This window comes from Miniopterus natalensis, chromosome 1, assembly GCF_054644295.1.
Source record: "Miniopterus natalensis isolate mMinNat1 chromosome 1, mMinNat1.hap1, whole genome shotgun sequence".
NCBI lineage: Eukaryota > Metazoa > Chordata > Mammalia > Chiroptera > Miniopteridae > Miniopterus > Miniopterus natalensis.
Window position 1 is genome coordinate 7,106,046 of NC_142081.1, and position 15,586 is coordinate 7,121,631.

A 15,586-nucleotide genomic window follows, 5' to 3' on the forward strand; every position below is an offset into this window, starting at 1 on the left:
GGGTGCTCCACCGCTGTGCTCTCCCACGGGGCTCAGGCACGCTTGTTTTCTATGTGCTTTCACATTTCAAAACCGATTTCACAATTAGAAAAATTTCACTCCTGTCTGGTGTAAGGGAGGGGCTGGTGCCTTTTGGGGACTCACCCTGGGGTCTGGCGTCTCCCTTGTGGTCTCTCCACCAGCTCGGTGGCTCACATCCCAGATGCCTGCTTGCTGGGTGACCGGGAGATGAGTTTCCATCCACGCCCTCTCAAGACCTCATTTTCATCAGTAAAATGGGAGAAGGACCCCCTCACCCCTCCTATGCCGAGGTTCAAGGACCCTCATGTAGGTGGAAGTGTCTGTGAAGGGAGACTGGAGAGGGCGCTGCCCCTGGGAAGCAGGACTCACAGAGGGTGAGAGCTCAGGCCTGGGCCACAGGCCTGGGTTTGGTCAATTCCCCACTATGGCCCTGGCACTTTGGAGGAGCTTCCTGACCTCCAGAGCTTCAGCCGGCTCCGGGAAAGGAGAGAGTTGCCGCCTTGCAAGAAGGAGGGAGGATCTCGGAGAAGAATTTACTGGCGTGCTTGGCACAGCGCAGGCACCGCTGGCAGAGCTGGCCCAGCGGAGGGGGTTGCCTGTGGCTTTGATGCAGGGATACGGGCGTGCCCGCTGTCCTGCCCATGCCCGGGGCCTCGGGAGCTGCTCTCCTGAGTGCAGCGTCCCAGCTCTTGGTCCTCTGCTTCCCAGCCTCCTTGGCCCCGCACACGGGGCCCGGCCGCAGCTGGGCTGCCTCCTAACTGGCTTCCAGCCCCTCGTGGTCAGGGGACTGGCAGCGTTTCCTGGAAGCTGACTCACTGTCCCTAAGTACGCTGAGCCTCGCCTTTGTTCACACCTCCTCTCAAACCTGCCCATCACCGAGGCTCGGGGCCAGTCTGCCTACTCAGGAAGCCTTCTTGGGTTTCCCCACATCCCTCCTTGGAGCTCCTACAATACTCTGTGGCCTTGTGGCTCTTCTGCAGTCATCGGTGCTCTTGTCTGCTGACCCCCCCACAGCCTGCGAACACCTGGCCATGTTTGTTCATCCTGGAGTCAGTGCCCAGACCTGTACCCAGCACAGTGCCCAGACCTGTACCCAGCACAGTGCCCTGACCTGTACCCAGTACAGTACCCAGAACTGTACTCAGCACAGTGCCCAGCACAATGCCCAGCACAGTGCCCGCCAGGTCTGGCTGTGTTGAGGGAAGCCCTGACTAGCCCATTCCCCCAGCTATCCCGGCCCCTGTTGCTCCCTGCAGAGGTTCCTACTGTTGCTATCGTCGGCTCCTTCACAGAAGGAATCGTATCGTAGCTGCGGTTCCAGCTCCCTCCCAGCTGGCTGGCGTCCTTGCCAGTGATGTGCCGTAAAAGAGCCTCGCACCAGCCGAAGGGTGCAGTCACCAGGGCAACGAGGAAGGATGGGATCTGCTTCTGAAAGGGTGACTCTGCCAGCCCAGTCACAGCCTCTGTGCCCTGGGCCCGTGCCCACGCTCACACTGGCTGGTGTTTCCAGGCACATGCTCAGGTCAGGTCTTGGGTCTTCTGTGCCTCTCAGTTCAGCCCGACTCTCCCTGACCTGCAGTCAGGGGGGCAAAACCTAGAAGCCTGGAGGGGGCCACACGATTGGGACACTGGGCTCTGGGGAGGGGCCACCCCCCACCCCCCGGGGACTTTCCAGGCCTGGCGGGCTCTTTCTGGGTGTGGCAGAGAGAGACTGAACTTTTTGGAATCTGTTTACTTTATGGAACTGGATTCCACCTGAGCTTCATTGGGGCCGCAGGTGCGAGGAGGCTGGCTGGCTGCTGCAGAGAATCATTCTGTGAAGCTCAGGGTTTCCGGGGGTCCGCAGCACCCTCATTTGTAAAACGGAATTACCGTGGTGCCCATCTCATTAGCTGGCGGTGGACATGCACTCCACAACTCACTGTCAGGAATAGCAGGTCCTTATTATTCTGATTTCTAATCCAGTGAAATCTCACTTGACGGCAAGAAATTCATCCTTGGACACGTGGTGGGACCCCTGCTCCTGAGTGGCGTGAAGTGTCCTGGGCCGGGGGCGGGTGATAGTTCTGTCTCGAACGTTCCGCGGGGGCCCTCCCATCTTCAGTCCACACTCGTCACTGCAGTACCGTTGTTGTCTACATTGCCTCTGGCTGCTGAACAGGACGCGGGGTCCCTGCTGCAGCCGTGACCTGGGTGGCCCTGCCACATCCTGCTGCCTGGCCCACCCCGAAACCCAAACGGAGCCTCTTCCCCTGTCTGGGGAATCTCCCCGATCTTCACCCTACCCTCTCCCGCCCCCCCACCCACCCACAGCTCAGAGACGGCCTTCGAGAGGAGCCTGTTCCGGGGAAGCCCCCCTGTCCTGTCTGTCATCATCGGTGTTAACTATTCTCACATGAAGTAACGACGGGGCTTGGGGCCGCTGCCATTTGCACTTTTGGGGGGAGAGTCTACATAATTGCTCATTTCCAAGCTGTATTAACTGATATCAATGTTTTAATTAACAGTATTTATAAAAATTAATATTATATCCCTATGAGGTAGACAAAGCAGGGAGTGTTGTCACTATCTCAGGGTGAGAAAGGGAGGCCCAGAGTGGTCGAGTGACCTTCCTGGGGTCACACAGCTGTCCATGGGACAGCATTTGACATGGCAGGGACCCCTGTCCTATCCCACACACAGAGAAGGGTCAGAGACAGCCAACCCACTGGGGACATCAGTCTGTGAATGTGACTGCCACCCCCTTCACACACACAGGCTGGGAGGGCGCGGGAGCTGTAGGCAAATGCTGTGCTGTCAGTAAATGCAGATTAGAAGGTAAGGAGATAATGAGAGTGAACAGTTAGCCTTGAGAATGCCCTGTGAGCCAGGCCCAGGGGGATGGCTCTCCCTGCACCTCTCATTGCTCACGGGGCCCCCGAGGGCATAACTGTTATTTCCCCTTGCTCACAGGCCTGGAGAATCTGAACCATGACAGCTAGCAGGGAGTGGCCTTGGACTTGGACCAAGCTTTTGTTGCCAGAGAACTGGAATAATCACAGTTAATAATGACAACAGCTAACACATTGTCTATGAGTCTTGGTCCTTCAAGCAGCCAAAGCCAAGGGGAGATTAACTGTGCAAGATGTTTATTAGGGAAACACCTATGAGAGAATGGGGCCGGAGCCTGGAGAGGCTGGGAGGGAGGAGGTTCGTCCAATGGAGGCCCAACCCCGAGTCCAGGGGAGCAGAGAGCATCTCAGACTGCTTACAGTTCTGAGGGAGTTTGGCAAGGCCATGGGTCAGCCTGGACCAGTCACCCCTCACTGGAGCCCAGTGTCCCCCAGGAACGGGCCTGCCTTAGCGTTCCTGCTTGGTCACTGGTGGGAGCAGCTGAGGGGGCAAGGCCTTGGTGCAAACTGCAAACTCAGAGATAATTCTGGAGCTTTGGCTGGGTTCCCGGGTCAATCCTGCTCCCTGCATAGACCCGAGAGGCAGATTCTGATGGCCCCACACTGTGACATGTACTTTATGTGCATTTTCTCATTTAATTCTGAAAAAGGAACTTGAGAGCTAAGTACTATTAACATCCTCATTTTACAGATGATAAAAACCAAGTCCAGGGAGATCATGAAACTTGCCTGAGCTCACACATCGAGAAATGGGCTACATGGGGAAGGGAGGGAACTAAAGTCATCAGACAGCTCTGGTCCTTTTGCGCTGGTCCGTCACTCCATGCCCACCCTCAGAGCCATAGCAGGCTGCTGAGGTCACCGGAGAAGGGTGTGGTGGCCACTCTTTGAACCCCAGCACCTCTGCTCTCAAAATCCTGGCTCTGTCCATCACGCACTGTCTGTGGCTCTGCCCATTCTCACTTTGTCTAACTCCCAGAAACCGGCTTTTGTGCCCACTACAGAAAATATGCCAGCTAGAGCCAGAGGGGCGCATGAAGGTGGACCTGGTGTTGCAGGCAGCCGAGACGCTCCTGGCATGCTGCGACGAAGCCCAGAAGCCTGCCATCCTGGCCCAGCTCAGGGACATCAAGGCCCAGTGGGAGGAGACAGTCACCTACATGACTCACTGTCACAGGTAGGGCTGCTGGGCACCTTGCCAGGGCTTTGTCCGCAGTTACCCCTGACCCTGCTTGCCCACCACCGAGCTGGCCTGGAGCCTCCACCCAAGGGCCACTTCTCCAGTGCTGGGATTGCTGGGAACAGCGTGTTCTCTTGGCCTCTCAGCCAGCCCTGCCTGCCTCTTTCTAATTATAATCAAGCTTAATGATGATAATAGACAGTGGGAGCCCATCTTGTTTTGCCAACAATTAATTCTTGGTAGACTTGCCCCGCGCACATCCGCCAGCAGGATGGGAGGGTGGGAGGAAGAAGGCCTCTTTCCTGCATGTTAGCCCAGATTCCCTGCCGGCACTGGGGAGCCACGCAGAGGGATGGGCATTAGACAGAGGGGTGCCTCTTGCTCTGATGGCTACTTGCCATGTGGCCTTGAGAAAGTTACTTGACCTCGCTAAGCCTCGGGCTTCTCATCTCGACAGTGAGTATAATCAAATGTTCCTTGAAGGCTCTTAGGAGGCCGGGAGGGGGAGATCGCCAATGTCAAGAGCAAGGCACACAGTAGGCCCTCAGTAAACAGCAGCTGCCCGCCTCCTCTCCATCTTGACAGAACCAGCATGTTGAATGGGCTGGGCGCACTTTGCACAGGGCTTTTCAAACCTTTTCGCTTGGAATTCCAAAGCAGCTGATGTGGCTGGACAGAGAGGGCGTGTCCACGTTACAGATGGGGAAACTGAGGCGAGTGAGGAGGCAGGGTTATGCAGCGAATTTATGGCACCCCTGGATCCCACACACAGGCCCTCAGCCTTCTGTGCCCACTGCGCAGTGCAAATCCACAGACACTACTGTTCTTGGCAAATTATTAGACACACTCCAGTGACACTTTTGGAGGCTATTAGTGGGCATGCATGTGGCAAGAGTCTGAGTGACTGTGCCTGTCCCACCACTAGCGAGAAATGACTGGGTTCCCTGTATATTGACAAAGGCCATTTAGGGCGAGAACTGGGGGTGCTGGTAGCTAAGTCTCCACAAGCTACATCAGCAAGGCTGGTGGTTCTCAGAGCAGGTCTGGGGTCTGAGCCACCCTGATCCTTAGCCCCACCCATGGGTCTCATCCGGCAGGTCTGAGGTAGGGCCCAGAATCCAAGTGTCAGCAGCTGCCCAGGTGACTCAGGCCCAGAGAGGACGGGATGGTCTTGCCCTCCCACAGCCCCGTGGTCCCAGGAGCCAGACGGGTGGCTCGTTCACTGCCCCGTGGTCTCTGTGCCCACAGCCGCATCGAGTGGGTGTGGCTGCACTGGAGCGAATACCTGCTGGCCCGAGATGAGTTCTACCGCTGGTTCCAGAAGATGATGGTGGTGCTGGAGCCCCCCGCGGAGCTGCAGCTGGGCCTGAAGGAGAAGCAGTGGCAGCTGAGCCATGCCCAGGTGCTGCTGCAGAACGTGGACAACCAGGCCGTGCTCCTGGACCGGCTGCTGGAGGAGGCGGCCTCCCTGTTCAACAGGATCGGGGACCCCAGCGTGGATGAAGATGCCCAGAAGAGGATGAAGGCCGAGTACGACGCCGTGAAGGCCAGAGCCCGGGTGCGTGAGCCGCGGCGGGCTGCTTTCACCCATCCACCCATCCGTTTTCCCGCCTCGTCTCCCCATCCAGCCACCCGTTTGCTAACTAATCACCTATCCATCCGTCTGCTGTCCACCCACCCAACACGCACCCACCAACATTCATCCGTCTACCTGCCTCCCTACCCGCTCACCCATTTATGCCCCCACTAAACTACCAAATCTCCCGCCTCTCCATCCATTCACCGCCGCAGTCATCCGCTTACCTACCCCGCCATCTGTCCAACTACCCACCCTCCCTTACATCTGTCTACCCCCTGCTGGCCCATCCGCCTTCCCACAGCCTAACTAACCTCCTGTCCATCTAGACAGCCACCACTTAATCACCCACCCAGCCCCCATCTACTCGTCCACCTACCCATCAACCAGCCCGCCTCTAGCGACTCACTACCTAACTACCCACCCACCAATTTTCCATCTACCCATCGACCTACCCCTCCACCACCCACCCTTTACATACTATCCATACACCCAGGTCCCTCAGTGCTGTGTACACAGTGGGCGCTTAATGCCTGTGTGGTTGACACCCCAGAGGGAGATTCTGGAGCAGGACACCTGGCCCAGCCGGTGGGGGAGCGGGGTGCGAGCAAGAGCTCACCGTGGAACCAAAGCATTTGAAAGCCAAGAAGAGACGGAGCGGGCTGGCAGCCTTGCTTACTTTGCTTGAGCGGTTTCAGTCCAGCGATCCCGTTCCCTGAAGGGCGGGGGATAGGAGCGCCCTCTTTGCCCCGCTTCCCCTCGAAGGGGGCGCATGTCCCGCATCTGGGCATGCGTCAAAGCCGCCCTGCAGCCCGGGCCAGGGCATATCCTCGCCACCCCTGTGAGTCGGTCGGGTTTTGACATTCCCAACAGCTCCGCCAGCCACAGATGGTTTAATTGTTTGGTCTAAGGAGGGAGGTTGTGCACTCTCCCATTTGTCACCCCTGTCACCCGCGGCTGCAGCCACAGCCCGGCAGTGGCTGGACCATGCTCTGTGATCGCTATGCCTGGCACGGAGCTTGCCTGGATGGCTGCCCTGCTTGGCCACGGGCCTGTCCGGCGCCTGCTCCCTATCACCGAGCTTTATTTACTCTGGGTGTCCCTGGTGCCAGCACCTCATCGCTCACACACACGGAGCCACCGGCCGGCCCGCTCATTGGAGAGGTTGCTTTACTACAACATCTGTAACCATCAGAGCTGCCCTCCGGAGCACTTACTCTCTGCTCGGTGCTCCTGACCCACTTTGTTTCATAAATGAGCCTTTCCTGTGGGTGGAGGAAGCCGTGGATGGATGCAGATAATCCCGTAGAAAGGGGGCGCCAGCCAGGGCAGCATGGAGGAGTGGCCACTGTCCCTTGGTCCACTTTTGGAATTGAAACAGGCGTGTTTTCGTCCGCTGTGTGCTCCTGTTGAAGTCCCGAGCTTCACTTCCACCAGTGAGAGGGTCCTTGGCTCTTCCTGAAGGACTTGGTCCTGGACCTCAGTTTCCCAGTCTCTAAAATGGGGATATTTTCTCCTACCCACAGTGGTTGTAGCAAAGGCGTAAATTAATGAATGAGTGTTTCTAGATTTGGCGAGGAGCTTCTCCAACAGTGGGGCAGGCGTATGCAAATAGCACGGAAGTGTTTGAGCCTGGGTCTGCCCACGTTTTCCAGTTGAGAACGTCCGACTTTGTTTCCTACGTGCTCCTGGACATGGCCAGCTCCACGCTGAGAGGCGAAGTCGGCAAACTGCGGCCCACGGGCCAAATCCTGCCACCTCTTGATTTTACATGGCCTGTGAGCTAAAAATGGTTTCTATATATTTGACTGATTGTGGGGAAGATACAACCAGACTATTCCATGACGTGTGAAAATATGAAATGAAAATATCAGCTTTATTGGAGTGCGCCCGACCTTGGTGGGTCCGCCTGGGGCTGCTGTCTCAGCTGCTACAGCAGGAGCAGCGCATGGGAGGCGGAGCCGCTGCAACAGAAGCCACAGGGCGGCAAAGCAGGACCGTCAGTTGGCCAGCCCCGGGCCTAGAGCCATGACTTGGAGTCCAACACGGGCCGGTTCAAATCCCGTCTCTAAGGCCCTGAGAGAGTTGTGTCACCTCCCAGCATCGATTGGACATTTGCATAATGGGAAGGTTTTGTGGTTGTGGCGAAGGTTACATAAGATAGTGCTTGTCCAGGCCCGTTGGTGCCTAAGAGTTTATTACATGCGCATTAAATGGAAGTCCTCCCTGTCCCTTTCCCTGACTCTCCTTGGAAAATCCTGCTGGCAGACACTCCATGTGTGTCCTTCCTGCCGTTCAGGAACGTCCACAGAGCCTGCCCTGAGCTGGACCGGAGACGAAACCAGCTCAGGCAGCCTGTCTGGGGGGAGCTCTCGGTTCCCCCGCGGGAGCCACAGCAGAGGGAAGGCCGTTCGTTCAGCCTGGGGCAGCGGGCGAGTCCTCAGGAAAGGCGGTGCTGGAGGGTAGCACTGCGGAGCGCAGAGGTGACATTAAACAGTGGCTCAAGGTTATTTAGCACTCACTAGGCTGCCTGGGGCTGTTCCTGGGTTATGCGAGCTCTGACTTATTTAGTCCACTGCACCCCAGTGAGGCAGGTACTGTTATTAACACACCGTAGAGATGGGGAGACACGGGCACAGAGGGGTCAGTTATGTGCCCAAGGTGGGCCAGGGTTCAAGTCCCAGGCAGTAGGCTCCTAAGCCCAGGGTCTGGATCGCTGGGCCTCAGGGCCCAATCATGGGGTCTGCCCTTGACCTCCAGGCTGTGGCCCTTGGACCTGAGCCTGGGGTCAGTGGGGAGCCATGGAGGGCTTTAAAGAGATGGTGCTGTGATCAGGGGTGTATTTGGAAAAACATGAGTCCCTAGGCACTTATATTAGGTCTTATATCAGGAACGCTGTTACTTTCCCGAAGGTCAGTCACCCTCATAGTACCATCTTGTCCCTGTGTGGTTGGAACTTCAGTGGGATTGTCTGAAAACAGAGATGACTCCAGCCCACACAGGTGACATCACCACACTCATGAGGAGATGGGGCAGCTTCCCATTTATTCTTATGCCCATAGACACCATTGTAATGGGGCAGAAACCCATGGGCCCAGTCTTACCTCCTGGGTTTGAATCTTGGTGCTTTCCCAGGCAGGTGATGACCTTGGGCAAGTCATTTGACCTCTCCGGGCCTCAGTATCCTTGTCTGTCAAACTGGATTAATGATATTGCATGTGACGGGGTGGCTGGGAGAGTTCAGTGAGATGATAACGTCCATACAGCTGTTGAGGCAGCTCTGGCACTGTGGTGAGCTCTCGGACTATAACGTCAGGTAGCAGGAGGTGTTACCAGGCCCGTCGTGAGTGCCGTTCTCAGGACAGGGTAGGAAAGAAAGCCAGCTGTGTAGTTGACAGGCCCGGCACCGACACCGTTTGGTCTCCAAAGCCAAGAATCTCTTGGCTTGTTGCTAATAAGGTGGAGAAGACGGTTCAGAATCTCTCTCTTTTTTTTTTTTTAAATATATCTTTATTGATTTCAAAGAGAGGAAAGGAAAGGGAGAGAGAGAGACAGAAACATCAATGATGAGAGAGTCATTGATCGAGCCCACAACCCGGGCATGTGCCCTGACCGGGAATCAAACCCCGATCTCCTGGATCCTAGGTCGATGTTCAACCGCTGAGCCACGCCTGGCCGGGCTCTCTCTCTTTTTTTAAATCCTCACCTGAGGATATTTTTTCCATTGCTTTTTCAGAGAGAGTGGAAAAGAGAGAGAGAGAAAGAAAGAGAGAGAAACATCGATGTGAGAGAGACACATCAATTGGTTGCCTCCTGCACGCAGCCAGGGCTGGGGATCGAGCCTGCAACCGAGGCACGTGCCCTTGGCCAGAATCAAACCCGGGAGCCTGCAGTCCTCAGGCTGATGCTCTAACCACTGAGCCAAGCCGGCCAGGACTGGGATCTCTTTATTTCCAGCGAAGGGCTGAGGGTTGGTTGTATCCTGTACCCCTATGTGTGTGGGTGCTCACACACACAGACACCCTTATGGCCTTGCCTCTCCTCCCCTCCCACAGGACAGGGTGCACCTGCTGGAGCAGGTGGCCCGGGAGCACGAGCATTTCCAGGCCCACGTGGACGAGTTCCAGCTGTGGCTGCAGGCGGTGGTGGAGAAGGTGAACGGCTGCATGGGGCGGAGCTGCAAGCTCACCACCAAGCGCCGTCTCTCTGCGCTGCAGGTAACCCGCTGTGTCTCCACCGAGGAGCCCCCGGGAGCCCGCACATGTGGCGGGTTCTATGGTAGAGTTTATTTAATAGGGTCCTGCTGGGCCAAAGGACATACAGACACCCACGGCCCTCAGATCCCACGTGAGAAGTGTGGAATGTAGTGAATGCACCATGTTGGGGGCCTCGGCTGCCTTATGGAAACCCAAGGCCACAGCAGCATGGTCTAGACAGTGGGCCTCAAATGGGGGACATTTGGCAATGCCTGGAGACATCTTTGATTGTCACGACTGGGGATGAAGGTGCTACTGGCATCTAGTGGGCAGGGACCAGAGATGCTGCTAAGCATCCTACAATGCCCACAGCACAGCCCGCACAACCGAGAACTGTCCGGCCTCAGATGCCAACAGAGCTGAGGGTAGGAAAGCCTGGTACAGGCATCAGGCCTGCAGGGGGCAAAGCTGGGTCCTCTCTCACCTTCCTCACTGGCCGTGACCTTGAACGAACTCCTGACTCCCTCTGTAAAGTGAGTGGGCGGATTGTTTTTAGTAATTCAAGAACCACTTTATAATGTTTGCTGCAGCTCTACAGCACCTGCACCATTTATTTAATATTTGTATTTAAATGGACTCACTTTTAAAAAAAATCAATGAACTATGATCAGACAATTCTTATGTGACTTATATAAGGATGTTCATAGCAACCTTTTTCATAATAGCCCCGTACAGAAAACAACTCAGATTTTGTCAGCTGACTATTGGATAAACAGTCCAATAGAACATTTATCAATAGATAAATGTTCTATTGGACTGTTTATATATGAAGGGATAATCTTCACCATAAAAAGAGATGAAATGACATCCATGACAGTATGGAAGACTCTAGAAAAACATTATACTGAGTGAAAGAAGCCAGTTTCAAAGGGTAATATATTCTGTGATTTCAAATAAGTTCTAGAATCTTCCAGGATGTTAGAAATGCTCTGTTTTGGTAACAGGGTGGACTACATGAGCATGCATATTTCTCAAAAATATAAACAGTAACACCTAAGGTCTGTATACTTTACTCCATGTAAATTACACTTCAATGAAAATGTTAAAAAAATATTTAAGGCATTTTCAAATAAAATAGGTTTAAAGGTGTTTATATAACAATTTTTGAAAAATTAAAAGCCGATGACTGTTGATTTAAAGAAGAAACTTGATCTCATTGTCATAAATGGATAATCAGTCTTCATTCATAATTAGGAGGTAACCATACAAAGTAATATCACGAAACAAAATGGGGGCCTTGGGTTCTATCTGGCTCCCCACTGTGGCTGCAGAAGACTGTGCCTGAGGCCGCCTCGGTCTTTGTTTAAAAGGCAGAATAACAAATGTCAGAGTGTTAGGCAGAGGATCACCCCCCAGAGTCCTGCTCCTTGACTCAGTGCAATGACCAGTGAAAGCTGTAGGCGGGGAATTACCTCCCCATGTTGTGAGTCAGGGTGATTAAGGCAGACAGTCCACCCCTTGGAAAGGGGCCTCTGGCTCTCACCCCAGGATCTAGGAATCAGTGCTGAGCAGGACGTTCCCCTCATTTGTTTTCCTTCCACTCTTCCCTGTAGGACATCGCCAAAGAGTTCCCCAGGGGTGAGGAGTCTTTGAAGAGACTGGAGGAAGAGGCTATGGGGGTCATCCAAAATACCTCTCCTTTGGGTGCAGAGAAGATCACTGAAGAACTGGAAGAGATGCGGAAAGTTCTGGAGAAACTTCGAGCCCTCTGGGAGGAAGAAGAGGGGCGGCTCCGGGGCCTGCTCAAGTCCAAGGGAGCCTTTGAGCGGCAGAGGAAGCAGCTGGAGGCCGAGCTGGGAGAGTTCAGGAAGGGCCTGCAGAGGCTGGCCGAGGAGGGCCTGGAGCCCGCTGCGAAGGCAGGCACTGAGGACGAGCTGGTGGCCCGCTGGAGACTCCACTCGGTAAGCAACGTTTGGCCAAGCCACAGCAGTGTAGGTGGCATATGCCCCTTGGGGTGTTGCCACCTGGAGCTCCTCTGTGTGGTGGGAGTATCTGGTGAGCCTTAAGCACACTTACTCTGCTTTTCCTGGATCTTCGGGTGTTGCCTTAGTTGAGTGTTTGCACCCATTTTCCAGACAAGGAGACTGAGGCCTGGAGAGATTTTTTTTTTTTTTACAACATCCCTAGGATCACATGATGAGTCAGTGGGTAAATAAGGCCAGAGGTGGATTGTCTCCAGGTCTCCCGCTTGCCTGGTGGTGGGATGTGGGATGGGCTTCCTGAGCACAGAGCAGAGAGTGTTACATCAGAGGGAAAGCTCTTAGTGTGAAGACGATGCCCAACAAACACACTGGGACCTCTGGGGAGGCCAAGCAGACATGCCCATCCTGGAGAGGGTGGGGTGGGTTCCAACCCAGACATGACTGCCAGTCAGAGCACCCTCCCTCCCCCCACCCCCATTTGCACACACACAGGAGGTTTGACTTGTGGACAGAGAGATTTTTAAAACAAAGGTTAACACCCCCCCACGCCTATCATTATTTATTAACTCAATGGGCTCACTCAGTGTCAGTTCCAGGAGGGGAAATATTGGAAAGAAACCACCCAGACCCACGTCCGCTCTGCATGGTGGTTCTATTTTTTCTCTTCGAATGTTTGCCCACATGCAAAACTTTTTTTGTGTAGGTAGGAGCAAGGCACACGCGTACCCTTTAGGGCCCACTCCCCCTGGCCTGTGAGGCAGATCCCCTGCCCTGATGACCTTTGTGCCCAGGGAGCCACTCTCCCTTCAGCACCGTCGGCCTTGGCAGTGGTGCAGGTGCGGTGCAGGTGCGGTGCAGTGGTTCAGGGCGGGGACTTGGGGATCACTCTGCTGGGTGCAAGTCCTGGTTCCTCTCCTTGCCAACTGGATGTCATTGGGAGAATTACTTGCATCTCAATTAAATGTGAGATGGGGGTATTGATAATAGGACCCCCCTCTCACAATTCTTTATGAACATGTGAAAACAAAACATGCTTAGAATAGCACAGGCCAGAAGGTCAGCGATCAAAGCTTTTACCGTGAGTTCCAGAGAAGGAGAGGTCAAAGGGTATATCGTGGGAGGGAGAGTGTGGAAAGCCCTGCCATGCCCCTGTCACCACAGCCAGGTGCCTCTCCTGAAGCGAGAGGCTGACCACATCCCTCAGGCTCCCTGCCACACCTGATTCAGGTGTCACCTCAACTCCAATCAAGTCATGACTAACCGGAAATCAATAAAAGGAAATTCCAGAATGTAATACTAGAGACTTTTGTCCTTAGACCAGCACTCACATACTTACTGTTTGCACTTCTTATGATATGTTCTGTAGCAAGGAGCAGCCACACCTGACCAGCTCAGCCCAGGTGTGCGCGGGGACCAGGCTGGGTGTGTGGCTGCAAGACAGCCGACCTGGTGTGGACTGGACCACCCCCCCCCCAGTGGAGCAGGGGAAGGTTGAGGGCACTAATCCCACCTCACACTGAGAAAGAAGTGCGGACCGCTGCCCATCTTAGAGAAACTTGATGGCAGCAGGTGTGTCAGGGCCTTGGTGTAAAGAGCCACCTGTAAAGAAAACATCCTTGAGGGACAGGCTCACCTTCAGAAGGTCACAACGAGGTCATCACCTCCCCAGCATGTGCGTTCTGAGTGCTGCACAGCCCTGTGCTGGGGGGCACTACCAGGATCCCCTTTTATAGACCTGCAGACAGGCCCTGAGAGGTTCCACAGCATGCCCAGGGCAGCAGGGCAGGGCCGGGTCCAATGTATCAGAGTGCAGTCGAGGGGCACTGTCCTGGAGTGCTCCATGCAAATCTCCTCCGGCCTGCCAATGACAACTATAGGTCACTGTTCCCTTGGGCGCTGAAGAGGCAGGGACAGGGCCAGAGGGCCCGGCTCCAATGTCAGGTCGACCTTTTACGGGCCCTGCAATGTCAGAAAACACTTAGACGGAGTTTCCTTGCATGTGAAACGGGGACACAGAGACTTACCTTCCAGAATCCTTGAGAGGCTAAACAAGTAGGACACACAGAGCCCTGAGCATGCTGTCAGTGTTCCTAGATATTCGTCATTTATATTACTAGGTGCTAGTGTTCACGACAACACCGTGAGGCAGGTGGTGGCAAGGGAAAAACCAGCTTGGCCAGGGAGGTGGGGGAGCAGGGGCCGAGTCCCTGCCCTAGGTGACGGCTTTCTCCCTGGCTGGCCCACTCCCACCAGCCATGCTTATCCCCCTGAACACACACGCTGTCCCGTCCCAGAACCTCACCACCCCCCTGGGGGGTCATTTGTGCCGCAGGCCACGCGGGTGGCACTGGCCACGGAGGAGCCCCGGGTGGACCGGCTGCAGGCCCAGCTGAAGGAGCTCATTGTCCTCCCCCATGACCTGCAGCAGCTCCCGGACAGCGTCATCGCTGCCATCCAGGAGTTCCAGAGGTATGGGGGTGAGGGCGGGACCCCGCGGCCTTCTCTCCCCATCTAACGCCATCTGCAGGAGGCGGCTTGCTTTCTCTTGCAACCTGGTAACTTAAATAATTCTTGCACCTCTCAGTGACTGGCTGTCACAGGGTCTTACTCGGTTTAGTGACTATCCCTTTTGACAGTATTTTATATTTCATTCCCCAAAAGAGGCCTAAGCTTTGGTTTTTTCCATGTTATGTGGCTCATTCACCCATTCCCATCAGTCTCCATTGCAGCTTAACACTGGAGCTGGTCCACGTGTGATTTCCCAAGGGGAGGACTTTCCCATAGACAAACCTCACGGCCCTGCCTGCTGGTGGTGCTGCGGGAAGCCTCCGAGCCCGTCTCCACGCCAGCCTCAGCCTGCCCGTGGCCCACAGTCTTGGCACAGGGCTCTCCACTTTCCCTGTTCAGCGCGGTCCAGCAGATCAAACATCCCCGCTCTGTGGAACTAGACACAGTGTGCCCAGCCCCGCCTCTGCACATTTAGAGCAGTGGCCTGGATGCCCCCTGAATGCCAGCATTGGGGGTGGGGGTGGGGGTGGATGCTGACATCTTGTCACAAAGCCAGCCAGGGGACAGGGTGGCCCTCCAGCTGCTCTTGCTGAGGTACCTGGTGCTGCTTATCTATGACTGGGTGCTGGACATCGTATTTGAAAAATTATTCATATAAATTTTTTGGGCCTAGGACAATGGTCTCTTACTCAAGAAAGGATTTTGTTTGCTTCTGCGAGGTGCCCGGGGCAAGCAGTGCCTGTCGAGGGACTCTAATCCTCTTTAGAGCTAGATGCTCCCTGGTTGTGACACTGGGCTGCAAGTCTGTTTGGGGACTGGCTTATTTTTGGTGCACTTATAGACCTCTGAGGTTCCAGCCACTCCCAGAAGCCCGTGCGATAGGAGAGGGACCATCCTGGGAGCAACACATGCTGGGCTCCCTGGGGGTCTGGGCAGAGGCCACACCCTGGACTGACCCACTCTCTCCTCTCCCGTTCTCCCCCACTCTCCGGTTCTCCCCCTCTTGGCCCCGCAGCATGAAAGGAAAGAGTTCCAGGCTGCGCAATGCCGCGGGCGTGGAGCTGTGGCAGCGTTTCCAGCGGCCGCTGCAGGACCTGCAGCTGTGGAGGGCGCTGGCCCAGAGGCTCCTGGATGTCACCGCCAGCCTGCCAGACCTGCCCTCCATTCACACGTTCCTGCCCCAGATTGAGGTAACCGAGAGGGCTGACCCAGGAGGCTGGGGGAGGCCACCA

General features: G+C 55.2%; 1 protein-coding gene across 1 annotated transcript in view; it reads left to right on the forward strand.

The window, feature by feature from the left end:
• Positions 1-15,586, forward strand: part of SYNE3 (spectrin repeat containing nuclear envelope family member 3) — a 67,233-nt gene that overhangs the window by 32,754 nt on the left and 18,893 nt on the right. The window contains exons 3-8 of the mRNA XM_087813765.1: positions 3,917-4,089; positions 5,341-5,650; positions 9,724-9,885; positions 11,478-11,825; positions 14,179-14,315; positions 15,370-15,544. Of these exons, the coding sequence (XP_087669891.1) occupies positions 3,917-4,089; positions 5,341-5,650; positions 9,724-9,885; positions 11,478-11,825; positions 14,179-14,315; positions 15,370-15,544 (1,305 nt within the window). The remainder of the gene's footprint in view (positions 1-3,916; positions 4,090-5,340; positions 5,651-9,723; positions 9,886-11,477; positions 11,826-14,178; positions 14,316-15,369; positions 15,545-15,586) is intronic.